The sequence below is a fragment of the Thermobia domestica genome, chromosome 16 (assembly GCF_964235325.1).
Source record: "Thermobia domestica chromosome 16, izTheDome1.hap1.1, whole genome shotgun sequence".
Classification (NCBI taxonomy): Eukaryota; Metazoa; Arthropoda; class Insecta; order Zygentoma; family Lepismatidae; genus Thermobia; species Thermobia domestica.
The window spans coordinates 103,358,566-103,385,948 of record NC_137469.1 but is presented as its reverse complement, the minus strand read 5'-3'; the positions used below and the strand labels follow the sequence as shown (position 1 = coordinate 103,385,948).

Sequence of the window (27,383 nt, the reverse complement as noted above, 5' to 3'; positions counted from 1 at the left end):
CGGATCATATAAGTTTATTCGAAACAGGACCCTTTTTTGACATCTATTTTGGAAAGTGTTCCCCAGATTGATGCGTGTTTCCTTTCCAAGTTGTTTCGTTTTACCACAGTGTCTTGAACAAGGTATCAGTTGACTCAGTGGCCATTTAAAATTTTCAAGTGAGCCCCAGGGCACTTGCTTTTCACAGACTTTTATCGGCCTCTCTGTGCTATTCATTTTTCGTCCTTATTACTTTGCTCTTCCGATGCATACTTCACGGGAAATTGGCTTGTAACACTAAATTTGACCTACCCTTTGAATAAAATACGTTAATGTGCAGACACTTATTATTTGTTTATGTAATATGTTTTAGAGAGATAAGTTTAGCTTTAACTTGAAAATTTCTAGTTAAAGAAAACCCACTCCTTATTAAATATGGAATAGAATGTGATTTGTTTTTTCTCTTTGTCTTTGTATGTAGGAGTTTTCAATTCATCGTAAATCTCGTCAGGGACTTCTTGGGAGGATGTCAGATTCTTTCCATAACCTGGCAGCTGTTTACATGATGCGTAACAGAACAGCCGAATTCGAACAAGTTCACGAGTATGTGTCTGCCCTTGGGGATAAGCTGGCTAATGTTGAGAAAATCAGTCAGCGAATCCAAAAGGAAAGGCAAGGTAAGACTATTGAGTGCATTCAAACATTTCTGTTTCTAATCTTCGCTTTGTGTTTCTCTGCTTTTTTGCTGTTAAATTAGAATAACTAGAGTTGTAAAACAGTATTTGCTTTAATTATTTGACTGCTTTGTTTTCATTTATCTTATTTGCGTACTATTTAGTCGTACACGAACGCTAGTGTAATGCCACAAAGTTTTGCTTGTAGAAAAGTCAAAACGTACAATCTATTGTAGCTCGGTAATGGTAAACTTTAGAAATTTTGTGGATAGAATCATTGGTCTTTTGGGAATATCACTTAATATATGATCCGTTTTCCTTACTGCACTACAACTATCTTTGTTTCGGTGACACGAATGCACGTTCTTAAAAGTCATGACATTCGTCATTACACTAGTTTTTCACTTCGTGGCGGAGATCCTGAATGCTTCCGTTCCATCGATTGCCTTGTGCTCTGAGGATCGAAATGAAACAGACAGGTTTCATAACGTGAAGACTCAATGAAAGCATTCTGGACAGTTCCTGGAAAAACTTTGCAGAGATCATCACACACAGTTTTACTTATTTGCATCACTTCCCTTGTCAAGAGCCATGAAACTCAAGCGAGCATAGGTGTTACACATTCCAGTCCTTGAATTAGCATTAACACAGATCCTTTTGTAATACTTATGTGCTCCATGATCTGTCTCGTGGTCATGCATGTCTTTTTGGATGAGTTCCTCAACGACTCTTGTACTTTTATCGGTTGTGACGGTCTACCTGACCGTAGCTGGTCTGAATGCTACAATTACTAGGCCGAAACCTCTGAACCCATCGACAAACATTACTCTTATTCATTGTGTTCTCCCAATAGACTGACAACAGCTTACTGTGGATCAGTGTTGCTGAATTATTTCCTGATTTGTAGAGGAAATCGACTACTGCACATTGAAGTAGTAGGGCTTCACGTTGATCATCCATGGTGGCTTATCAGCAAAAACAAAATGAAATTAGGTATGCGTTAGGGGGTAAAGGACCAATGCTTCTACGTACAATATTTCATTTCTCTTGTGCTTACCAGTATCAAACTACAGTGGTATCCTGCATTACTTTTTGACCGACTTTTGAGTAGTCAATAATGTACTCATCATTATAGGTATTCTGCCCTTACTGGCAGGTCACTTGCAGCAGCTGAAAAGCTTCCATGCTCCACGGTCCTCTGCTAACCTCTTCGTCTCCACGTATGATCTTTCTGTTTTTATATCATCCATTAATTGTAGTCTCCTTCGCCTTCTGCCTCTCTTTCCCGCCTCCATACCCTCTATGACGTCCCTCATGATACAATTTCTTCTTAGGCAATGCCCCAACCAGTTTCTCTTCCTCTTCTTAACAATATCTAAAAGTGTTCTTTTCTCCCCCACTATTTCTAACATCCACTCATTCGTTTTCCGCTCGACCGAACTAATTCTTTCCATCCTTCTCCACACCCACATTTCGAATGCTTCCAGTCTTTTTTCATCACTTTTACGTAATGTCCACGTTTCCGCCCCAAACATTACAACACTCCACACGAAGCATTTTATGAGTCTTTTTCTCAACTCTCTATACAAGGTCCCACAAAACAGACTTTTCTTCCTCTTAAAGGCTTCTTTCGCCATTCCTATTCTTGCTTTCATTTCACGTTCTTACTTCATGTCATTACTAAGAATACTACCCAGATATCGAAAACTATTCTCTTGTTCTATTTGCTCCCCTCATACTTTTATATTTGACATAGATCCCATCGTTCCAATCACCATTTTTTTTTTCTTGTCTTTCTAACATTTATTTTCATCCTATATTCTTCAAAACCCATCCTCAGGTTTTCTAACGTTTTATTGATTTCCTTTTCAGATTCTGCAACAAGCGCCATATTGTCTGCAAATCTTATGCTTCTAATCATTCTACCTCCTACCGAAATGCCATCATCATTATGTAAACTCTTTTTCATATCTCTTCTAGATAGACATTAAATAGTGTTGGCAAGAGGCAGCATCCGTGTCGAACTCCCCTTCCAATTGCACTCTCTTCCGTCAGATCTTCCCCTATCCTAACACTTACTTGTTGGTTCATGTATAAGTTCCTTATGAGTCTTCGATCTTTCCATTCCAACCCTATCTTCTTTAGAACTGCCAACAATAATTCCCAATTCACGTGGTCAATAGCCTTTTCTAGATCGATAAATACAACATACACCTCTTTCCCTTTTTCTATAAATCTTTCACCGATCGCCCTTAATAATCCAATAGTTGATATCAATAATGTACTGGATATTGAAATAGTTGATAAAATGAAGAGAAAAAACGCAGAAAATGATGTCGTTGACTGGAATTTATATGGCGTAAAATTTTCAAAATTCGTGCAAATTGAGTGAAATGTTTGTATTCTGTGTATCAAGAAACCAATATACCAGATTTCATACTTATATTTCCAGCTGTTCGACAAGGACCCCTCTTCTCTTCTGTACCGTCATTGCGAATGATGTACATATTCCTATTCTGTAAGCCAAAAAATGTCCTTATATAACCATTAGACAAAGGAAGGGATTGGAGGTACAATGGCTCATGGTAGAGTGCTCCCCTCTGGTGCAGGGATTCCTGGATCGATCCCCGACCACGCGAATTTATAGTAGACAATATTGTCTGTTCTCGATATTCTTCAGTTTCCTTCTACATTCTTATTCTCTACGTCTTTCATAATTATTCACTTCCATTATTCACTCTGTCCCCTTTACCGTAAAGGTCATAATCGTGGAACGTAAGACAAGAACTTCATTTAGTTTTGAAAGGACAAATTGTAATTGGGAAATTTCTTTTTTATGGAATAGGAATATGTAATTTACTCTGGAGGCGGTTACAGAGGAGTCGCGAAGATTTATTTTTGGAAGCCAGAATAGTGAATGAAGCTCCGAACGCCTTTCTTACACCTTCAGGAGCACTTAATTTCATAAAACCTCGCCTTAGCTATAGTCTTGGGTTTGAAGAGAGCTCTTATACAACATTCCAAGCCCCTGGTTGCACCAGTTTCGGAGTTATGGTGATAAGTAAGTTATTGGATTTACTCTTAAAAACATTTGAAAAACTGAAATGAAATCTTTCAGTTTAACGTCCCACGTTTATGCCCTTTAGGCTAAGGGAGACAATGATTAATGTAAGTGAATGATGATGGAAGAATTGGTGGAATGAAATGTGGGAGGAAACGGGAATACCCCAAGAAAACCCACGGACACGATATGGTCCACCACAAGTGTACTTAACTGGGGATCGAATCAGGGACTCCACGTACCAGAGGTAAGCGCTGTACCACTGAGCCACCGCGCCCTCCTTTAGAAACATTGAAAACACTGTGTGTCTTTATCATGATAAGTCCTGAGATCGTTAACATACTTGTAGCGAAAAATGACTTTTTGCTTCAACCTTGAATAGTCGTATCTTTTCTTGTATTGAAAACGTGCACTGCTCCATTTCTTCCTCGAATTCGTCTCATCTTTTAACTTCCGACTTCTAAGGTTTCTTATGCTGATCTATTCTGCTAGCTATTTCTTTAAGATCGACTCAAATATGAGTAGTTGTCCATATTACCATGCTGTAGTTTCGGTCGAATACCCAGCTTTTGAAAATAAAGTAGAAAGCAAGCACACTTTCTGATTTTTTTTTAAACCTTATTTAACCAGAACTTCTAGAGAAGATGGCGCGGAGCCAACTGATACATTTGGGGGTAAAAAAGCAATACAGTCTATAAATATGTCTAAGTGCACTTGTAATTGCCTACAAGCTACTTTCTTTCTTTCTTTCTTTCTTTCCTTTATTTATTAATTTATTTTTTTTAATATATCAGGCAGATAACCTTCGTTTACATTAGTGTTTTGTTTTAAGCATGTTTGAAAGTTGCCGTACACGCTGGATATCAATTGTCCAGATCATTGTCTTCGGTTATACAAGTAGAATACTACTATTGGCTAATCAAATAACTGCCGTAATATGATTGGCTCATGTTCCAAAGTTGAAATTTCGAGATTATACTACTTTGAGTCAAAGATATATTACATTACTACAAAGGAATAATGCGTACACACAAAGGCGTAATAATAATAATAGCTATTACGTCCTAAGTAAGAAAATTATCTTTCATTTCATCACTCTCCGTCCCAATCTCATTACATAAGTATATTTTAGTTGAACGGTAAATAATAAAAATGAAATGAGTGAAACCATAAAAGATATGACTATGCCTTCAGTTACTGTGAAGGCATTGAATAGCTCACTACGTGACGATGTCCTTCGTCCTTTATATTTTGAATTTGTAATACTCTTGATTTCTCCATGTCAGTTTTTAGTGTAAAATTCAATTTGAGTTTGAATTATGTCAGCAATTAAATAATTTGACAGAATGATTTTGAGCCAGGATGCAAAATTATGGGGAGGTCGGAAATTCCTCCTATGCAATATTTATGAAATAAAATCTCCCTCCCCCTCACAACTAGCTTCCTGGAGTGGTGAATGAAGCTACACTATTGTCAGAACTTTACAAATTAACTACATCAATTCATAGTAATTAATATGTATCTCATATATAATTAATGAGTAAACTAGTGATACCTCTAATCTTCCGTAGCTTAATAACTGTGGATATTCAAACATGTGAACTATGTTGAAACACACTAGCAGTATAAAGTTTTTTTTTTCACTCTTTCTTTCTCCCCTTCACACACTTCGACTGTTATCATTTGTACCCTGGTCCTGGCATCCAGTTCTTATTTATATAATTTTAGTATACTTTGTAATGAGTATACTTGCCATTATCAAGGTTCTGATTCTTAGATCTTTCAAAGTGTCAATGATCTATAAAACAAATGAAGAGTACCGTCAGTTCTTATATTCGTAGCATCCTAATTTTCAATGTCCCTTCAATCTAGTTCTCTGATTTCCGATTTTCCTCTTATTGTTTAGAACCAAATGAGAAATGAACTGTCTGCTGGCTTAAGGCGGGCGCATATTGACCAGAGAAAGACCAGCTAAGCCAAGACATGGAAGCATGAGAGGATGGGGGCAGGGAGAGACCTGAGTGCAGTAAGTGTGTGTCATAACGTTGAAGAGACCTTTGTCTAGCACGTGTTCGAATGAATATGCGATGGAGACTTCGTTGCATTAATCACAATACTGAACTTCGGCTTAGCTGTCATGTTCTCTGGTCAATGTGCGACCGGCCTAACTACAGTATAGGGAAAAGGGCCTTTGAATAGAACATTTAGACGCAAATATATATTATGAGAAATGAAGAACCAACCGATTGTTCATTTCGCCATATCTTCTAAAGGTACGAATTAAATAAATAAATGAATTAAGAGTATGACTGGCCGAATCTGTGTTAATTTACCTAGTTTTGTAACTCCTGATAAATATTATAGGATACATAATACCAGTCTTACCTGACATTATCACGAAGTAGTTAAAATTTAGTCAGACAGTTTCATTTTGCACTGACATCTTTTTCGATGACTACTAAATATTGCTAAACTGAAGACATATGCTGAAGACTGGTGACACAAAGGTTCGTGCATCTTGTGGAACTTTTCTGGGACAAACGGTAAATCTCACTTCCCAAAACTCTAACAGACTGGAGTTTTTGGAAAAAGTAGTGTACAGTTTATAGACTTAAGTGATAAACCGATCCATTGTACTTTTTCCAAGAAGATTAGTATGTTACAGTTTTTATTATTATTATTATTATTATTATTATTATTATTATTATTATTTTCTCTCTCACAAAAGTTCCGCAAAAGTGCGCGAATCTTTGTGTCTCCGGGATTCAGCATATGTTACTTTGTCTTACACAAAAGTTCCACAAGAATACGCGAATCCATGTTTTCGGTTTTCAGTATATGTCTAGTTTACCAATATTTAGAAGTAATCGAAAATGTGTCAGCACATATTGAAACTGATTATAGTTCAACTACTTTGTGATATAAGATACGACTGTTTATATTTGAATTATCTAGTTTTGATTTGTGTTGGTGTTTGTTACAGAGTATTTGACAGAGTTACATCAAATGCATCCCATTTTCACTTTGTGGTCAGCTTCGGAGCCAGAGTTGAGCCCGTCACTGTTGGCCATAGCGTCTGCTGTGGAACGTTGTGCTCAGACGCAACAAGATGTTGTGGATACTTATCCTCAAAATGTCGCTCAGGTAATTCTTGTTTGCTTCTGTGTAGATATGACAAGATAGGTTAGCTGCTTCATATAAGGAAGAATGCCGTAGAATTTGTACGTACAAGTGGATTCTTTCTGGGAAAGAGTCTACTAATAAAGTGAAAGTTCAGTTCAAATGTACTTGAATGAAAAATGTCTGTACCCCCATTTGTAGTTAACATGCTTTGACAACCACATAATTCAAAGGAAAATAAAATACTCATCTGTTTTTGAGAAGATTTTTTTCTTTTTTTTTAATTATTGTCTTCGAGTGGACCAAGAAGTTAAGATTATAATACTGTGTTAAGCAAAATTTGAGATGAAGAACCATAGGGGTTCAGTGAAAGAGCGCTCTGGTGCATACGGTTATTGGTTCGATTTCAGGCGTACAAAGTGGGCTTTGTGGTAGACAAACATCGCGTGCATGAGTTTTCTCGTGATTCGCCCGTTTCTTCCATTTTCTTCATTCCACCAGTATCATCGATCTTATCACCTCATCACCACCTCTCCCTTAGCTTCGGTACATAATTGTGACAAAAAAAAAAAAAAGTGTAGTAATCCAAATTTGTTTGGCTCGATAGAGAATAGAATCCAATGATATGTTTTTCTCTCTGTTGCGATTAATCGTGTCATAATTTTAGGTCGTTAGTTTTTAAGAGGCAGTGAACTCTGCACTACTCATTGAGTAATGTTACAAATTGTGGATATTACGTGACACAAACGTTCCTTTGGACCGATAGAAATGACACACATGACGTAAAATGTTCAGCATTTTGTTTCTCACTTTATGAATATTGATCAAGCATTGTAGTGTTGAACTGTTTTCTTACCTGACTCCAGCTGCACGAAATACTGAAGTACTAATTTGAAAGATGAACAGAACATCTTTCTATATTGATTTCTGTTCAAGAGTACATAAAAAGAAGGAGTTGTGAGTTTGTTTATATAAAATATGTATGTTGTTATCTATTATATTACGTAAGTATATAGTACATACTATGTCACTTTTTTTTTTAATTGTTACGTTCAAAACAGTAAAAAAAAAAAAAAAAAAAAAATACTTTCATATTCTAAATTCAGGCATTCAAAATAATAAAATGAGCTCCTTTCTAAATACCGTATTTACGCGAATCTAAGACGCCCTCAAATGTAAGATGCATCCTTGGCGAAAATGGAAAAATCTTGAAAACTGCACCTGCAAATCTTCGGGGAAGCAGGTTGTTATTTCCAAACAATGACTCTCTCACCCGCGCCACCCCTTCCATTGCAAACTTGTTTGTGCCTCCAACTTCCTAATTTGCAGCATTTTAAACTCCTTATTTTGTTATCAGTTGTCGAACTTCAAGATGTGTGACTCACTCGTTTGAACTCTTGAAACGGAGCAAGGCACCAGCCACAGTATGTGGGAGGGGAAGGAAGACTTCGCTGTTGTAAATTGACAAGAATGATTCATCTCTTTCATTTGCCACTGGTTTGCGGACTGATTTTAAAAGGTTTATATTTCGCATAAAATGCACAATTTTAGTTCTGCATTCTGTTCGTACATGCAAAATACACATTCTTTACAGAATCGTAACAATTTTTGGCAAAACTCCCATCTAATCTGGCCTAAATTTGCATAACTCAAATCTAAGACGCACCTTGATTTTGGAGGCAAAAAATCGACAAAAAAGTGTGTCTTTCAATCGCGTAAATACGGTAGTTACTTTCTCTTTTCTATCTTTGGGTTCGATTCCTAGTGAAAATATATGAAATTCGGATCCCATATTAAAGTGTATATAGCCTCAGTTTTGGAGAGAGTTGTTGACCTCCAAGCATTCAACACAGAAAACATAAACAGAGAACGGGTATCATTCTTATTCAAATTTAAGATCATAGTTTTAAAAGTTGTAATATTGTTTGCCGTAAGAATTTGTCAAATATTAAATACTGGATAAAGATTTGTTTAGAAGTTTCCGGAAGTTCGACTACGCGTGTTCTGAAATGAAAGATCAAGGAGTTCTATTAAATTTTCTTTAACCATAAAGAGATGGTGCTGCTGTATTACACTATCCCAATAGACCAATGCTAGAATTAGATACCTATTTCCTTTATAGTTTCTGTCTTGATAATGACTTAATTAATCGCATTATAATATTCTGAAAAGAAATCGCAATGTCTTCAAAGATTCATAATGCACAATATGTTTTGAACTTATTATTGCATATATACACGACTAACTAATCAGATTTGTGTGTATTATATTGCATATTGAGGTCTGCATTTCCTTCCTGGTAAAAATAAAGATAGAACTAAGGGTATGAGTTGGAACAGAAATGCATGATTTTTCTCTCTCATGAACATTTATATTTAAATGGAAGTTGATATAAATAAAGGGAACTTGTAATTAATGAGTTAGATACTTCGTTCTCTCAGTGTTATATGTGTATGTATAATTTTACTTCATGTATTGAGGAATATATTTTCCTGTTATTTACTTATTTTCCATTGCAGCCCTTAAAGGAATACCTGTTGTATATTGATGCTGTGAAAGAGGCGTTGACTCGAAGAGACTCTGTTCAGATTGAATACGAATTGACAATAGATGAACTGAAAAAGAAGAAGATAGAACGCGAACAGGTAGGATTTAAGAAGTACTATAATTTTCTTTGAACCGAATCAAGTGAAATGTGGAGAAAAGGTCAGTGTTCTATATATTTAGAATGTAATTTGAAATTACTTGTTTAAACTATTCGACTTCATAACTTTTATTGTTCTCTTTGATTAATGGCTTACCTAATGAGAAAATAGAATAGTGGTTGACAATGCTGAATGAAAAGGGTAAATACCTTCACCGTCCCACCTTAGCATTTCTAAACAAAGTATTGTGTATGTGTAGAAAGGGAGGGGGTCAATCAAAGTCAGATAATATTGTGTATGCTGATGAGTAAGGTTGGTGACAAAATGTTTCGATGAAAGTGATATAGAACATCTGCTGTTACCTAAATAGTTATCTCTTGTGTACACTATTCAGCTATTTTGGAGCAGTTTCAGGAAACTTTTTCCTCTACAATGTCTTGCTGCTGCATTGGCTACTAAAGTAGTCCCAACACGAATAATACGTAGTTGTGTTCTGAAAATAAGTTTTAAAGTTTCGTTGTTCATCCGATGTATTGCTCTGTTTAAGTATTGATTTTAGTTCATATTTAAAACATGTTTTATTATATCAACACTTGTATTGTAATCTAAAGAAAATAATCGTTTTTTTTTTTTTTTTTTTTTTTTTTTTTTTTTTTTTTTTTTTTTTTTTTTTTAATAAACTTCAATTTAAAATTCAAACATTACATTTTTTACTATAGGGTGTCGAAAAATTTGTGCTATAAACAGAAAATTCCTTGATTTTTCTGTCTAGCATCAATCACCTAGAATCGTACTCGTTGTCTGTATACTGATCCCACCATAATCAACCTACTAATAATAGAATACAGCATCAACTTAATTTATTGTTATAACAGAAGTAATTTCAGATAAACTAATACTATGTCCTATTAAACCTAGACAGGGTGTCTATCGGTCACGAAAATCACGAATGTCACGAAAAAGTCACGAAATCAGAAAACGGTCATGAAAGGCACGAAATTTAGGTTTTGGGTCACGATTTTTTTAAACTGTACAAATGTAAGTACAGATTGGAAAATTTTGTTCTATAAAACGTCAAAATTCACCACCAAAAATGTCTATGATCGACTTTAGACGCTACCAAATCGCAAGCAAAGTGCGTTTCTATCGTATGGATGCAAATTCGGCCTAATTCGCACACAAATTCACTCTTGAAAATGTTAGGCAATTTTATGATTTGGTAAAGAAAAGGTCACGAAAAAGTCACGAAATTTCATTTTGGAATTTTAGTAGACACCCTGCTAGAGGTTCAATCCGTATTCACAAAAGCTGTCCATTGACTTCTGACTGTAGCCAACTGGATCCAGTTTCTACTTTGTATTCCTATTTCTACGAGATCCATTTTAATATTGTCCTCTCATTTGCAGCTAAATCGTCCTAATGGTCTTTTTTCCGATTGATTTTCCAGTTAAAAATTTAAAAACGATCTTCCCACCTGAGCGTCCTAGACTTACTGACTCTAACAGTATTACGTAAATGGTATAAATCATGCAGTTCCTTGTTATGAAGTTTCCACCATTCCCCATTCCCGTCCCTCTAGAGTCCGAATATTCGCCTTAGGATTTTGTTTTCAAGTACTTTCAGACTACATTCTTCCCTTAAAGTAAGCGACTGAGCTCCTTCGTGGCTAAACGGTTAGCGTACGCGCCTTTGGTGTGGGAGACTCGGGTTCGATCCTGGCGGCAACTTATGTGGTTCGGATTACACGTCAATCAGTAGGTCCCGTCTCATACAGCCTCGCTGCTGAAAGGGACGTTAAAATCAAAGTAAGCGACTATGTTTCGCAACCGTACAATACAACAAGCATAATTACCGTATTATACATTCTGAGCTTCAAATTCTTCGACAGGATTCACGAGATTTTGTCTGAATAATAAGGCAGATTTTCTGCTGTCAGTCGACATTTATTATTATTTTTTTTTTTTCTAGATATGGTTTTGGTTTGTTAATGTTGATCCTAGATATTTAAAAGTACCCACCTTGCCGAACATATCATTTGATACTTTAACGTATCCATAATTTGCAGTGTTACGGTCACGGCGAATTTCCATGTATTTAGTTTTCTCTGCATTTACTTCTAAGCTCATGTCCCTACAGGCGTTTAATAAAACTTCTACATTTTTTCTATTGTCCTTATATTATCTCCCATGAGCTTTACATCATCAGCATAAGCCATAACCTGATGAATGCTGTTCAGCTCTAGACCCTGGTTGCTATCTTTGATTTTCCTTATCTGGAACAAGGAGGAATTGCCACAAGTGGAAAGAATCAATCATTGTTCCAATTTACAAGAAAGGCGACAAAATTGATTGGACATCGTATTCTAGGATAAAATGGAATAATAATGGAGGCAATGCATCTCCTTGTTTTAGACCATTCTCGGCGTGAAAACACGTGGACAAGGATTTTCCTATTTAGACTTTTCTTTGGGATTCATTTAAACACATGTTAATTAATTTAACTAGCTTTTTCGGTATTCCAAATTCGGTAAGAATGGTAGACAATGTTTCCTTCCTAAAACAGTCATAGGCCTTTCTGAAATCAATGAATAATTGAAGTACTGGAATCTTTTATTTCCATCTCTTTAGAGTATTTGACGAATGGTAAATATCTGGTCGATAATTGATCGATTTCGCGTAAATCTGCCCGGGTTCGATTCCCGGCGGGAGCTCATGTGGTTCGGATTCCACGTTAATTAGTAGGTCCACGTCTCATATAGCCTCGCTGCTGAACGGGACGTTAAACTCAAAATCAATCAATCAATCGCGTAAATCTGCACTGATAAATTCCAATAATTCCATCTGCATATGGTTGATGCTAGCTAAGATGTGCAGATCAATCTTACCAACAGTATGTTTAAGAGGTTATTATAGGATGTTAACAAAATAAAGATGCCTCGATAATTATTACAATCAATTTTGTCGCCTTTCTTGTAAATTGGAACAATGATTGATTCTTTACACTTGTGGCAATTCCTCCTTGTTCCAGATAAGGAGAATGAATTTGTGTACCTCGTTCTTTAGCTTTTTGCCTCCAGCTAAAATTAATTTGGGGCTCTTTAATTTCTTTTGAGCAATTAAAGGGTTAGATTCTGAAATATATGGTTCTGCGATATGCATTTCACTTTCTCCACGTATATTATTTTTTGGCCACGTGTTGAGTAAACTGTCAATGAAATCTTTCCATTTATTCAAAATACTATCCGTATCTGTGAGAATGGATGCCGTCTGCATTTTTATTGTTATTATTATTATTTGCTTTTTTTTTATTATAAATAAGTACGCGCGAGTTTGATAACCTTTCTTAAATTCGTTGATGCCTTTACAAATGTACCAAATGTTTTTGCGTGTGCTATTACCTGTAAGTTCAATAATTTTAGCTTTCAAGAAGTCACGTCTCTGTGTTTAAAAGTTTGTGAAGTTTTGTGCAATTCTGTCTTTCGCATTTCGTAGCCAACGCAATTTTGCCTGTTTTCTCTAGTAGCGTAGTGCATTCCTGGTCGAACTATGGTTTATTCCTACGTATTTCCGTGCGCCCTATTTTTTTTCTGAAATTTTAACGCTATCTCTAATTTTAATCCTAGTATTCTCAACATTAATGTATTCCGAACTTTCTAAAACCGAAAATCTATTCGATACTTCAATCTGGTATTCCTTTCTCGCCTAATCTTCCTATAATTTCTTTAAATTAATTTCGTTTTCAGATGTTGAAGATTTGCTTTCTCCAATAAGAATCTCTCTCTTATAACCGGTGCTGCCAGGTAGTGGTCAGTCAATTCCTCTAAACGACCGAATATTAGTTGTGCTAGACTGTCTTCTTCCATCTGCTTATTCGCAATTCTTTTATTTTATCTTTTTGATAATTTCTTCATTGTTCTCAACTATTCTGCTTTCTTGTCTACTTCTCATTACTTCCCTCTTTCAGTTTTTCTCAAATAATTCTATAGTGTTGCCTCTACAATTCATTACCGGTCTCAGTTTAACTACCTTCTTGTGTATCCTGGGGAAACCTTTCATCTTTGGAATCCTTTCTTTGGATTTACGAGCTTCCAAATCCATTTTTCTGGCAGTTCGCTGTAATACTTTTTCATTACTTCCTTTTCTTCCTTCTTATCACTATATTCCTTTTATATATATTATCATCTTTTAATCTTTCTAGTTTCTGTTCATAGCATGTCTTTTCCATTACCACAATCGTATCTCTTTTTCCGCTTGTTCTATCACAATTTCCCTTCTATTTTTATTTTTGTCATTCTTGTTTGTTCGTCTTGTTCTAGACTCCCTATTCTTTCGTTCATTTTTTTATTATATGTATTGCTTTCTTCCTTATCATCTTCTACCTTAAGCGAAGGAAAAGAAAGAGCGTCTGAATTGTGTATGAGGGATAAGATCCCTTAGTTTTTCAGGAGGGAGAACTATCTGAGAAATGCTTGCTGCTGAGAAATTGAGGAATCTGAAATGTTCCTTATAACATATTTTTTAATATAACATTTTATATATTTTTAAGCTTAACATAATCAGATTCTCATACATAAAAGGTACAGGAAATATGAATATTATATGACTTCACATACGTAATTTTATATCTTCTTGGTATGAAAACGTTATGCGCTAACTGATCTGCTGGTGTTTCAGTTGCAGACAACTGAGCAACAGGGTGGCTTCAACATTGGCTCTTCTTTATGGAAATCTTCTGATGAAGCAAAAGAAGAAAAGATACAGAAGCTAAATCAAGCGATACCAGAGCTTGTCAAGCAAGTAGAGGTAAGCGTAGAGGATTTTTTAAATTTTACTATTAATCTTCTAGATTGCATTAAAGAGAACAGATACTGTGAAACTTGTGAATAATGGTTACCGATCGTACATTATTATTTCTCCATAAATGAGATGTGTCCTTTATAAAAAGATTATACAAGTATTGATTACTCGCAGCTCATACGGTAATCGTATGCAGTGTACAAAAAATAAATTTATTATAAACGTATAAATAGGCCCAATTACTGGAGAGATAGGGGGAGATCCTCCTCTGTAAAGAAACATAAGAATCGATGGTGTATGTGTTTTAAATGAGCATGTACTGCAAAATATATTGCATATGTGGTAATTTTCTTCTAAAGTACATACTGTTTTCTCGCTAAAATCTCTTAATCCGCATGCTGAATATATTAAAAGTAAAAGTAACTCATTGAATGTTTTCTGGAACTCCCACAAAAACGCAGTTTGTTGACAGAGAAAAGAAGAAATTCTAATTAGTTTAGCTTTCAACTGTCCTTTGTGACATCAGGTATTAGATTTTTGACAAAGACATTGTGTAAAGTTGAAATTTTCTGTCTACTTCATTTGTAACGTGAAATATTAAGGTTGAGGTAAAGCAACAGATGGTAGTTTATTGTTTAAGATTAATTAAGCTAATAGAATGGGGGCGTTTTCCATTAACCGTAAAAGTAGACATAATAAATTGTAACAAACAAACTAATATTTAGAGAATTAAATACTAGAAGTTTATTTTATTACTAACAAATACATTTTAACCTTTTTTTTTAACACACCTGGCAGCAGCTATTGTAGGTATATGAGGTTTAGGGAAATTACGACTATTTTTATTTTTTTCACCTACTTAATATATGAGTAGTATATGTTTGAGTTTCAGTTTCACACTTGAATTTATTTTTATGAGTAAAAACACTTCTATTGTTTACACGAGACAAAGTCAAATCTCTTTTTAAAGTTCAAGTTAATCAGTTTGAACAATTTTGTTTGGCTTGAGTTGTGACGTATGATGATGGAGCAGGAAGGAGTGACGTTGGGTTTGTGCTTTTACACCATGGAAAATTTATCTTCAAACTTCAAATTGCAGAAAGCATTTTGTACTAAATATGTATGAACTGATAATAATTCTAGTCCGTTATTAAGAGGTGCGATTCCACCAAATTCAAGTGCGATTCATAAAATGACACAGTGTGAACTACATGATCTTATACGGGATTTAGAATTGTCGAAAAGGAAAGCAGAACTACTTGCCTCTAGGATACAACAATATAATTGCTGGAAAAAAGATGTGAAAATTTCGATATATCGTTATCGTGAGAAAGAATTGGTACAATTCTTTTCCACAAGTGACAGTGTTTCTTATTGTAACAACATTGATGGCCTATTCAGTGTGTTAGGATATGAGCATAAGCCAGAGGAATAGTGTCTTTTCATTGATTCATCGAAGGAAAGCTTAAAAGTTGTCCTTCATATTTTCTGTTATTTACCTTCCATTCCTATTGGATATTCCACATGCATGAAAGAATCCTACGGAAAACTTAAGATTCTCTTGATTGTGTGCAGTACAGCAAATACTCGTGGAAAGTATGTGGAGATTTTAAAGTTATTGCTCTGTTACTAGGAATGCAAACAGGCTATACAAAATTTTGCTGTTATCTATGTGAATGGGACAGTCGTGCAATATACGATTACCTTGTAAAAGACTTGCCTCGTAGAGAATACTATCAAGTGGAAGAAAAAAATGTGACACATCAACCTCTTGTTGAGCCACAAAACATTATTTTGCCTCTTTTACATATTAAACTTGGGGTAATGAAAAATTTTGTGAAGGCAATGGATCAAAACAGTGAAGCCTTTGAATACATTGGACGGAAATTTCCTGGTATTAGTAGCATGAAGCTCAAAGAAGGAATCTTCATTGGTCCTCAAGTCAGAAAACTTATGCACGATATGACATTTTATGAATTCTTGGAAGGCACTGAGAAGTTTGCATGGGAAGCATTCTGTGTAGTTGCTGAAAATTTCCTCGGTAGAAAAAAAGATTCAAACACTAAAGAAATGGTTCAAAACCTAATCGATGCCTACCGGACGATGGGTTGTAACATGTCTTTAAAGATTCACTTTCTGAATAGTCATATTGATTGTTTCCATTCTAACTTAGACCATGTGGGTGATGAACATGGTGAAAGGTTCCACAAAGACAGCTACCATTGAGAAGAGGTACAAGGGTAAATGGACACCTTCAATGTTAGCAGACTTTTGTTGGTTCTTAAAAAGGGAGACAAAACAAGATCACAATAGGTCCGCTTCTTGTTCAAAGTGGTTTCATTAAAGCAACAAGAGTTTTAGAATGTATGACAATAACGTTCAGATATTTCCAACTACCTGATTTGAATAAGGAATGCAATAGCACAAATAAATGTAGAATTAAATATTTCTTTTGTTTTGTGACTGCTTTGTAATGTACCTATTTTTCTTAGTTTCCCTTACAAAATGCAAAACTTTGCTCTAATCTAAGTGTAATTTTAAAAATAAATTGAATTTAAAAAATGAAATATTGTATTGTACTTCATGTTACCCATAAAATTTTCTATTGATTCATGTACAAAGGTATATTGAGATACTACTTAATACACTAACCTTTACTGTTTCTCGAAAACTGTGGGAGATATAGCAAAACTAAGAACAGATCCTGGGTCAGGAGGTCAAAATATATAAAGATCACCTTTCATCGAGGAAGTAAAAAAAGCTTTGAAATTTGTAACACAGTGAGGGGCGGAAGTAGAGCCACCTTCAAGTTGGGACAGTATTTATAAGATTAGGTGTACGTTTTCGTTTGTGTATAATATACATTCAAAAATGCATTGAATTGTTTTTCTTGTTAACGTAGGAAAATCAAGACAAGGTAGAATGCGCTAATGAGAACCTTCGTGCTGACTTGGACCGATGGCATATAGAGAAAAAGAAGGATCTGAAGAAGTTGTTCCTTACTCTAGCTAATCAACAGATCAAATATTATGAACAGGTAAAGTATGCCCTGTCTTTGAATCAATATGATTTTGAGTTTGTTGCGCATGAAAGACAATTTAACTTAAATGGCTGTGAATTGGAAAATATATTAACACTCTTACTACCAAGAGTTACACAATGTATTTAAATGCCCAGGGCACTTTTTTTAATGCCTATTCCAGTCGCTCCTTATTAAGATCATCCTCAATAGAAATTGATCTTACTGCCATACTATAAATTAGAAATATCTTAAATTTTGTACATACTTTCAGGTGATGTAGTATGATTTGACTTATTTCTCGGTAACTGCTGATCGCATCTGAACGAAAACCGGTGGCCAAGTAGCCTATCGTCACAAGGAATAAGGAATAAATATTGCTATATTTGGTAGCCGGTCTCGGCTCGCCTTGTATTTGGTACTTTTTTTTCTCGATAACTACTGCCCGTATTGGAACTAAATTTGTTAGGCGAATAGCTCATGGTCTAGGGAATAAAAATTATTATATTTGGTGGCCGTGATCAGCCAGGGACAAGCTTCGTTCGTGTTGTATGTTGTACTTTGTTTCTCAGTAACTACTGGCCGGATCTGAATGAAATTCGGTGACCATGTAACCTATCGCCTAGGAACTAAAGATCCCTATGTTTGGTGCACAGCCTTGGTTCGACAACAGAGGCTGTGTTCCACAGCTTTGCACGCCAGGAATTTCTGAGTTCACCTGCGGGGAAAACAACGAAAATACGTACTTTAACAATTTACATAACTTCATTAGATAAACAATAGTAATGCTTGATAACGTTTTCATTTTGATTACGCAATCATATATGTGTGTGATCATGTGTTATTTCTTTTTTAACAATAATTTGGGGTTGCAGTTTTTCATCAGCATACAAATACGAGGTGCGCCCATAAAATAAAGAACTTCTACAAAAAGAATCAACTTTCCTAACATTGTTACCATAGTGCAACAACACTTGAAAGACTGTCTAAGCTTCCTATTAATGCCTGTTTAAACCAGTTTGATGCAGTTTGCATGTGGATAAGCGTGCAACAAATTCATGTAGTGTGAAGTCGTACGAAACTATTAAAGGCCAGGCTTCATCGCCTGCCACGATGCACTTTAGGAAGTTGTCCCGAATTGTTGTAGCCACCAAATCCATTACTTTTCCCTGTTGGATTGTTGCCGTTCTGCAACAGATCCGAGGTATTTTGCAAAACAAGCACACACTTTCCACATTTTGAGGTCCTTCGTTAAAATTAACCTAAACGTTTTTATTTATTTATTTATTTATTTATAATCTGGAGCATGGTTGACAGTTAGTGCATGGTTACGTGTCTTATCAGCTTTCACCAGTGCACGAAAATGTTCCATGTTTCCGTCATTCCTTACGTTCAAGGAAGTTCTGAAATTGAATCACCCTTAATGTTTTGCATCTATATTTGAAACTGTTGTATCACCACACAGTGACCTCACTACCTCCAATGTTTCAGTAAAAGATTTACCTAACTTGTAACAAAATTTTACTTTAGAATGTTATTATATTTCAATGCATGTGTCCCGTACGACAACTTCACACTACATGCATTTTTTCACAGGCTTACTCAGGTATAAACCACATCAGACACTTTAAACATTCACTAATAGGAAGCTTAGACAAAAATCTTTCTAGTGTTCTCATAGTCGGCTGTTTTCGTAGAAGTTCGGTTACTTTATGGGTACACCTTATTTATTAGATGAAGATCTTAAACAGATAATTTGACTCATATTTTTGTCCTTAAACTACGAGGGAAAATTAAATGAAAACCACAAGTATTTTTTTGCATTATTTTACTGCAGGGAGTTTTTTTTCGTAGTCCTCTCCCAATTCAATACACTTATGCCATCGGATAGGAAGTGCTTCGATATCACGTAAGAAAAATTATTTTGGTTGACGCTGTAGCCACTCGACACCACCGATTGAACGTATTTATCATATTTAAACTTCTACCCCCAATGCGCTCCTTTAATAGACCAAAGATGTAGAAATCTGATGCTACCAAATCTAGTATGCCGGTTGTGGGAAGCACTTGAAGTGTAGGTCGTCGATGGGTTTCATGGTGCATGAGTAGAATCATATTGGAGCAAAACACTTGCACACAGCAATCCCCTTCGCTTCGTGCTTATTGCTGGCTACAAATTGTTCTTGAGAAGGTTGGTGTAGGTGGCACTTGTCACTGTGGTACGTGTGGTACGTATATAGTGTTCTAGAATAGGACCATTCTTATTCCAGAATAAAGTCAACAACATGAATTTCCCTGCAGAGGGCTGACTGCGAAACTTCTTTTGTTTCGGCAAAGACGAATGTCGCCACTCTTTGCGTGTCCGTTTCATCTCTGGTTGAAAATGGTGAACCCAGCTTTCATCCCCAGTGACAATGTGAGCTAGAAAATCTCCACCCTCCTCTTCATAAGACCTCAGCAGCTCTTGATATATGTCAACCCGACGATCTTTCAGTTTCTACGTCTGCTGTCGAGGAATCCACCTGCAGACACCTTTCTGTAGCAGAGTTCGTCATGCACTATGTGCTGTACTGAACCAAAGTTCGTATTCACCAAAGAAGTCATTTCAGCCAGGATAACACGCCGGCTTTCCTGAATAATCCGATCTGCTATGGCTATGGACTCCTCTGTTACAACTCAATAAGTGTGAGCCGAACGGAGCATCAGCCGGACGAAGTAGTATTTTCTGTATATTTCTTGTAGACTTGCCGCTGTGACAGATGTCCCCATACTTCGTCTTCATTCTCCAATGAATATCAACCGGTTTCATACCTTCCCTCCTTAAAAATCGAATAACTTAACGCTGTTCTTCCTTGGTGTAACTGCGTAGTGGTGCCGCCATATTGAATCAGCTGTTACTCAGCTCCAACCCCATCTACCATAACGGTTTCTACTACCAGCTTGGAAAGACGTCAAGGACCGTCTTCAAATTTCCAAACGCATAGAAAACAGAACAGATTTTTAATGACACTTTTGCAGTTTTCATTCTGTTCTTCCTCGTACGTATTTACGTATATCTTGAGAATTGTTTTGAATTATTCTGGAGGATAAGTTAATAAAAAATTGTAGTTGTTTCAGCGTATATACAACCACTAACAGCATCATATTAATCGTCCACATTAGAAACAGTGTGGCCAATTCCCAAGGTTAACCTACTACTTATGAATGTGTAGAAAATTCCCAATATTGAGACTTACGTTGAATTTTGACTTCTTTATATACTTAAACATTTCTGTGATTTTTCGCTTGATAGTTTATTATATAATCCCATTGTTTATTGTGAAAATTTGTTTTTTTTTTATTACATTATCTATATGCAGTTTGTTTTTTAAAAAAGGTCGATCTTAAAGTAAAGCGTCATTTTTCCTTTCTCTTTCAGGTAAATGTATCAATCTTCACGGGGAGCCATACAAAGTGTTAGCTCTGCATGCCAAGGAAATAATCCGGCTGCGCAAGGTCAACCAATAGATGGTGCCGTACACTTCGGAGCAACGGATTTTAATAGTCCAACAGTACCGCAAATGCAACATCAACCTGCGTATGATGTCGACCTTGCCTAGTTGGCCATTGTTTCACCCCATATTGCGTACAGAATGCTCGGTGAACTGTTTCCGGGCTGTTATTGCATTTGTAATACTGTTGGACTATCAAAATCCGTTCCTCCAGAGTGTATGGCGCCATTAATTGATTGACCTTAAGAATGCCGGATTATTTATTTATTCTCTTCACATGCAGAGCTGAAATTCTAACATTTTATATGGTTGTCCGTGAAGCGTGATATCTTCATTTGCAAAGAAAAAGAAAATATATGGCTTTGCTTTTGGATAGTCATTTTTTGCCCCTCCCTACGTAAACTTCCAAGTTGATGATAAATTTATCTCCATATCCTTGATTCATTTCAAAGGAAGCACACGCCAATTTCAATTAAAATCGGATAAATTTCACAAATTTTCGCGGAAGAACCACATGCACACAAAAAATGCATACCATTTCGAATGGCAGATGCTACGTTTAATGAAGTATTGTAGGTTTTAAGTGCTTATTTCCAAGTATATTTTTTACTTCAATGTCATAGCTATCCAAAAATAATAGTTACGTCGCTGCTTAATCTGTTTCTTGATCGAAATTTACTTAAGAAGTTTTAAAAATTTTTATTTTGCAAATCTATTATGTAACTAATTTTGTGGCTTAATAAATATGGAAATCCAACGCTGCAGGAATCAAAAGACTACAAGTAGATTATACCTTGTATCAATTTAATCCAGTCAAGGTATTAGTGCTCACCTCACCTAAGTTTTTTTCTGTTTTTCTTCCTTAAACACTTCATAATTAGATTTTCTGATACTTTGCGAATGAGAAAACGTATCCAACCAATATAGATATTTCAGCGGTTATTTCTGTGCGTGATCATCTTGTATGTAAATTAATAATTTATTCTGTATTATTATTGGTTACAATTGTTTCATTGTTTCCACTAACACTATTTCAGTTTACTGGTCATGTACTTTTTTAAAAAAAAAAAAAAATATTTACATTCCATTGTTATATACTGGAGGCTAGGCTAAAGGATCGGGTGATTAATGAAAGTGAATTAGTGAGAATGTGGGAGGAAACCCATGAACCATGGAGTTGTCCACCTCAAACTCACATAATCTGGGATCGAACCAGGGAGTTCTCACGTCAGAGGTGAGCGCTGTACCATGAGACACGATGCCCCAAAATAAAATCTTTAATATTCTAAGCTTATGATATTGTAGCTAAAGGGGATGAATAATTAATGGGAAAACGAGAGATTATGAAAGAGTTGGTTTAATAAGGATGTGGGAGGAAACGAAAGAACCCATGTATACGATGTTGTCCAAACAAATTATATATTAAATTTCAGACTGATTTATATACGTACTGTAGGAAATATCTAGTCAGGAATATCTTGCATCATACGTATGTTGCATTCTCATCAGGTATACGTTGTTAAGATTCTTCAGACCTCTGTCCCTGTCTGTGCAGAATTGCGTATGAAATGCAAAATAAGATAAAAGGCTTTCCGCTGTTTCAATCTTAGATATTCTGATATATCTGTTGTTCTTCAGTATAAAATTATTCCCGTCACGTGTCGCCTTTCTCGTATTTCTTTAGTCCCAGTTAAGTTAATAAACTACATTTTTTTACAAAATGAAGGGTTTTGAAAATATTTATACCATTTTCTTCATTTGATTATATTTTAGTGTCTAGGTGCTTGGGAAGAAGTGCTCCCGGAAATGCAGGAAGGCAACTTAAACGGGGATACTTCTTCGTTCCCATCATCTCCTCAAGTGCCAAGTTGATTTGATGGAAGTCAACAACCAGATGGAACCAGGTGCAAAATGACCTGCTTTACTGCTTTATGTGTAGCTGTTGTCTTGTAACATTGCTTCAATTTTACTCTACCACCATGCAGCTGCAGTTGAGGCACACTAACAGGCATTGGGTCCTGTTCGTAAGACACACAAGATCAAGAGTGTTTGCAAAGAGAGTTCTTCATGTGGTATTCTACTATGAACTGGCGTGAGAGTAGTGTGACAGTATTTTAAATTCGATTATTGTACATTTGTTTCTTGAGATCCGTATTTACGTGTGTGTGTGCGCAAATATTTATATGTGTAAAAAAAAATAATAATAATAATAACAATCAAGGATTTGGTTATATGCAAGCCTACATATACATAACTGATATATGAAGTCTCTGCCAAATGTTCCCGTATTTCACGAGATTGTGATATATATATATATCGTCTTTTACTGTTTCACTGTGGTAGTTATAAAGAAATATCAACATTCTACATTAATTTATTCTGCTGAAAATAAAAATAGAAGTCAGTCAGCTGTTAAAACGAAAGTCTGGAATCAAATAGTCGTTATTGTACTGAGTATTTGAACTAAACAAACACACACACACACACAAAGAAGTGTATCCTTAAAGTTTATAATTTTCCAAACGTTGAAACAAGTAGCTATTGTGATCAACTAGAGCTTAGACAGTGTTATTACAGAAAAAAAATGCATTGCAGTGGAAATAGTTTGGCTGACTAGTTAATTTTCTGGTTTAGGGAAAGAACCCATTAGAGGAGAAAAATAGGTAAAAGGAACTTTGAAAAATGTTCCTAGTAGTCTCGTCCCGGAAGTCAGAAGATGAACTAGTCGCTTGAAACGTTAATATTGTAGTGTTCTTGCATTTTGTTTCTGCTTGCATTCGTATTAGCTACCTAAAACTATGATAAAGTTCATAATATTGTAGTGCCTCTATGTTTGGAGACACCATGTTTAATCCGTACTTCCTGTAGTCGTCTTTACTTTTGTCACAGGTTACGTTGTCTAAGGAAGATGGTATAGGTCAGAAATTGGTAAGGAGGGAATAATTAGCAATATGAATAAGTCTCCATAACTAAAAACGTATTGTAGCTTAAAATCTGCACTTGTTAACACAGCTTCTTGCTTACTTCACTTATTATTTGAAGACTAACATCCCTTTTTCGACACCGAGGCATTATGAGACCTACTGATTTAAGTCGGATCCGAATTATTACTCGGGTTTGTATTCGAGGGGAGGACCTGTCCCCCTCTGGGAATCGAACTCAAGACCACTAAAAGTACATTCGACCACGAAGGAGCACTAATACAGCTTTAATAAAGCACTAATACAGCAACTTTATATTAGAAACAGTGCAATGAAGTAGATGGAGAAGTTTGCCAGGACCTATATTAACAAAGATACTATACCACCATTCGCCTACTTAAGACTGAAGAGAGAAATTTTGGCAAAACTCCAGTTACAGTGATCAGGCGCGAGACGGAATCAAGGTAAAGAAACATATTCGCTATCAAAAACATTTTGAAAGCTAACAAACACCATATTAAAGACACGGAAGTTTTATCTACATCCAAGTTTGCTTTGTCAGAACTAGAATCCTGAAATTAAGAGGAAGCAGGAGTGGATACAGCTAGTATGGATTAAGAACTTCGATTAACATGGACCATGAATAATTTTCATTATATATCTCGGGTTTATAAACAGTGGCGGTTCTAAAGGGAAAAAACTGGGGGCCTAAATAAGATGATTTCAAGAAGGAAAAAAAAACAGCAACAAAGATTTCTACTTTTTACTTATAGGTCGGACTAGAATTTCCAGTATTATTTTTATAGTAAGAAGTAAGTCGGACAACGATTAGCATTGTGTCGTTTTCGGTATAAGCTACTGGTGGTATAATTTCGAAATAACACCGCATTGCCTATAAGCAATAAATTAAATTTTTAGATGATGTGGTCTTCCTTTTGTTACAACGTTGTTGATAGTGCCGACTTCTAAAAGGTTTTAAAAACAACAAATACTGTGCTACATAACCAGAAAACAATAAAATAACTACTTGAAACTTGTTCTAAGAAATTAAAAAAACGTTTAAAACTCGACAAAATGCAGTTTCTAACATACACTGCGACTCCCTCCCCCATCTCATGTTTATAAAAGAAGCTTATCATGGTACACACTTTCATTTCATGTTTAAGAATCGATAACATGAAACTTCTTGCAAAATAAATATTAATTATACTAAATATTTCAAGATAATTGAAAATATTAGTTTATGTTCGCTGCAAAAAACTTGGGGGCAGGCCCCAGCTTTTTTATGGCACAATGCTTTAATTTAAATACAGATACATTAATGCAGCAGTACTAGGGTGACCATAAAATTTTCAGCTGCAAACGGAACAGGTTCCTGCTTTTTAATAATCATGAGATATGAGAAACAAGTCCGTGCGTAAATTAGTTCAAAAACAAACAAGCAACTGCTAAAATCTCTGCTGCCATTCGAGCAGTACTAAGAGATCATGTTTAATATAGGAAATTTCAATTCAATTCTTGCCTCTTTATCATTAATACCTTTACAAGGAGTAAAGGTACTGGATTGGTGTGTTACTTTTTGCACTTGCATAAGACGCAACAAGTACTGCTTTTTCCTTCTACTGACGGGACGTATTGTCGCCCTAAGCTGTACCGATAGGGGCATTAAAGTTGTTTGGATATTAATAATCGATTTCCTTAAGGAATTTTCGATTCGTAATATAAGAAGTTACAACTTGAATAATCCCATAAAGATTCTGTCGTATAGCTACATTAACGTATTCGTCTTTTACTTTTTTTTGTTTGTTTGTTTGTTTAATTTTGCCGATCCAAGATATACAATGTATCATGACCCATGTTAAATCGAAGGTCTTAATAATGTTCCCTCTTGAATACAGACTATGGAAGTCTAACGCAAGTTAAACATGGTATAATACAATATGTAATATTAGAATCTAAGATACATTAAGTATTTTGTGATGCATTTATAAATATTTTAATGGTAAATGATAGTAAAATCTCTAAGCAACATTCCTTAATCTATTGCTTCGTTACAGAAGTGGCCGTAACTATCGGATATATATGTATGGAGGTGTTTCCAGCGAAGGAAGTAAACACGATATTATATTTATAAAGATCACATAAATAAATAAATTATGTTAAAACTCCTTTATTGTTATACTTAAAATTTAATTTTTTCAGGCTAAGCAAGAACATTCCTTTGTGATAATCTCAGGTGTACAATTGTATGTTAAGTACTTGAGTCTATACATTCCAGCATTAATGTGTACAAAGCAGTGTTACAAATTTTGTTATATATATATATTTTCACTTGTTGATTCTTCTGTTGTACTTTTATTTTTTGTGTATATATATTTATTTCGTGTTCGCTGGGTGTATTTTTTGAATGAATTTGTATTATTTTGATTGGAAATAATAAAAATGTTGCCAGCTTCTTTACGGTTTTAGTGCTTTCTAGGAACTATGGATGAGTGAAGAAATACTGTAACGACAAAAATCGAATTAGATTTTGTCCGATTAAAGATAAAGTGGTTCAGGATTGCATACCGAAAAAGCTTAGGAGCGCGAAGCTATATAGTGCCTTCAATATTCATCGATGATTATGCACATTTTTGGGGAGTAATACCGTGTCACTCAACACGTCAATCTTCTGTGGTGATGATATATGTTCATACATTGTACACACAGCGATCTCTTCTCAAAAATGTACGAGGGAGGATCGGAAACTAAGGTTACAAGGCCGATATTTCTGTAGTTTCGTCTGTTATAGAGGAATGAGGAGTGTACGGTAATTTCAATGCATGTAGTTGGCAATTGTGCAAAGTTTCAGCCACCCGCCAAATATGGCGCTAGTTGTAGGTAAACACAAATGGTGACTCGTTTGAAAAACTCGTCTTGCACAGAAGCCCACTCAGTTATTCGATATTCGATTTCTGTGGGCGAAACATGTAACCGCGACTGAAATTCATCGGTAACTGGTAGAGGTTTACGGAGAAATTTAATATCTCGTCAGCATGTCGCAGAATGGTGTCGAAAGTTTGCACTGGCAGAGAAAACGTCACCGGCGAGGAACTCAGTTGCTGACCCAGCACGGCATCAACAGTTTTGAACACAGCTTTCGTGGAGGATACAGACCCCTCGTCCTTACAGGTCGGACCTCGCTCCATGCGACTTTCACCTGTTCCTTCACTTCGGAGACCGTCCCTTCGCTTGTGACGAGGAGGTGAAACAGTTCGTGACAACGTAGCTAAACACGCAAGGACAGGATTTTTACCAGGCGAGAATCTTCAAACTCCTCCCACGATGTGATAAGTGCCTTAACCGATATGGGGACTATGTCGAATAATAATCTAATGTATATACTATCTGTTGGCAGTATTGGTTGTATAAAATAATGTATACATGTTTCACGGTAGGCTTTTTAATCTTATGACGCGAGTTGACACACCTTTTATATAATTCTGATTTACTAACCAGAATCTTTCCTTTATGTAGCATTGAAAACACATATGGTTAAGAACTTCCCAGAATTGTATATAAGCATTGTAATGTTACGACATGGCAACACGTACCTGATCATCTTCAAAGTAAGACCTTTGCACACATACCTAGTTGTGCCATCAATTCTGTCATCGTTGAAAGCTTCGGTGGAAGAC

General features: G+C 35.6%; 1 protein-coding gene across 1 annotated transcript in view; it reads left to right on the top strand.

The window, feature by feature from the left end:
- Positions 1-24,933, top strand: part of LOC145673289 (sorting nexin-7-like) — a 50,442-nt gene extending 25,509 nt beyond the window's left edge. Inside the window, exons 5-10 of the mRNA XM_081742860.1 lie at positions 461-656; positions 6,698-6,858; positions 9,354-9,479; positions 14,153-14,281; positions 17,178-17,312; positions 22,559-24,933. Coding sequence (XP_081598986.1) covers positions 461-656; positions 6,698-6,858; positions 9,354-9,479; positions 14,153-14,281; positions 17,178-17,312; positions 22,559-22,657 — 846 coding nt within the window. The 3' untranslated portion in view covers positions 22,658-24,933. The remainder of the gene's footprint in view (positions 1-460; positions 657-6,697; positions 6,859-9,353; positions 9,480-14,152; positions 14,282-17,177; positions 17,313-22,558) is intronic.
- Positions 24,934-27,383: the final 2,450 nt, after the last annotated feature.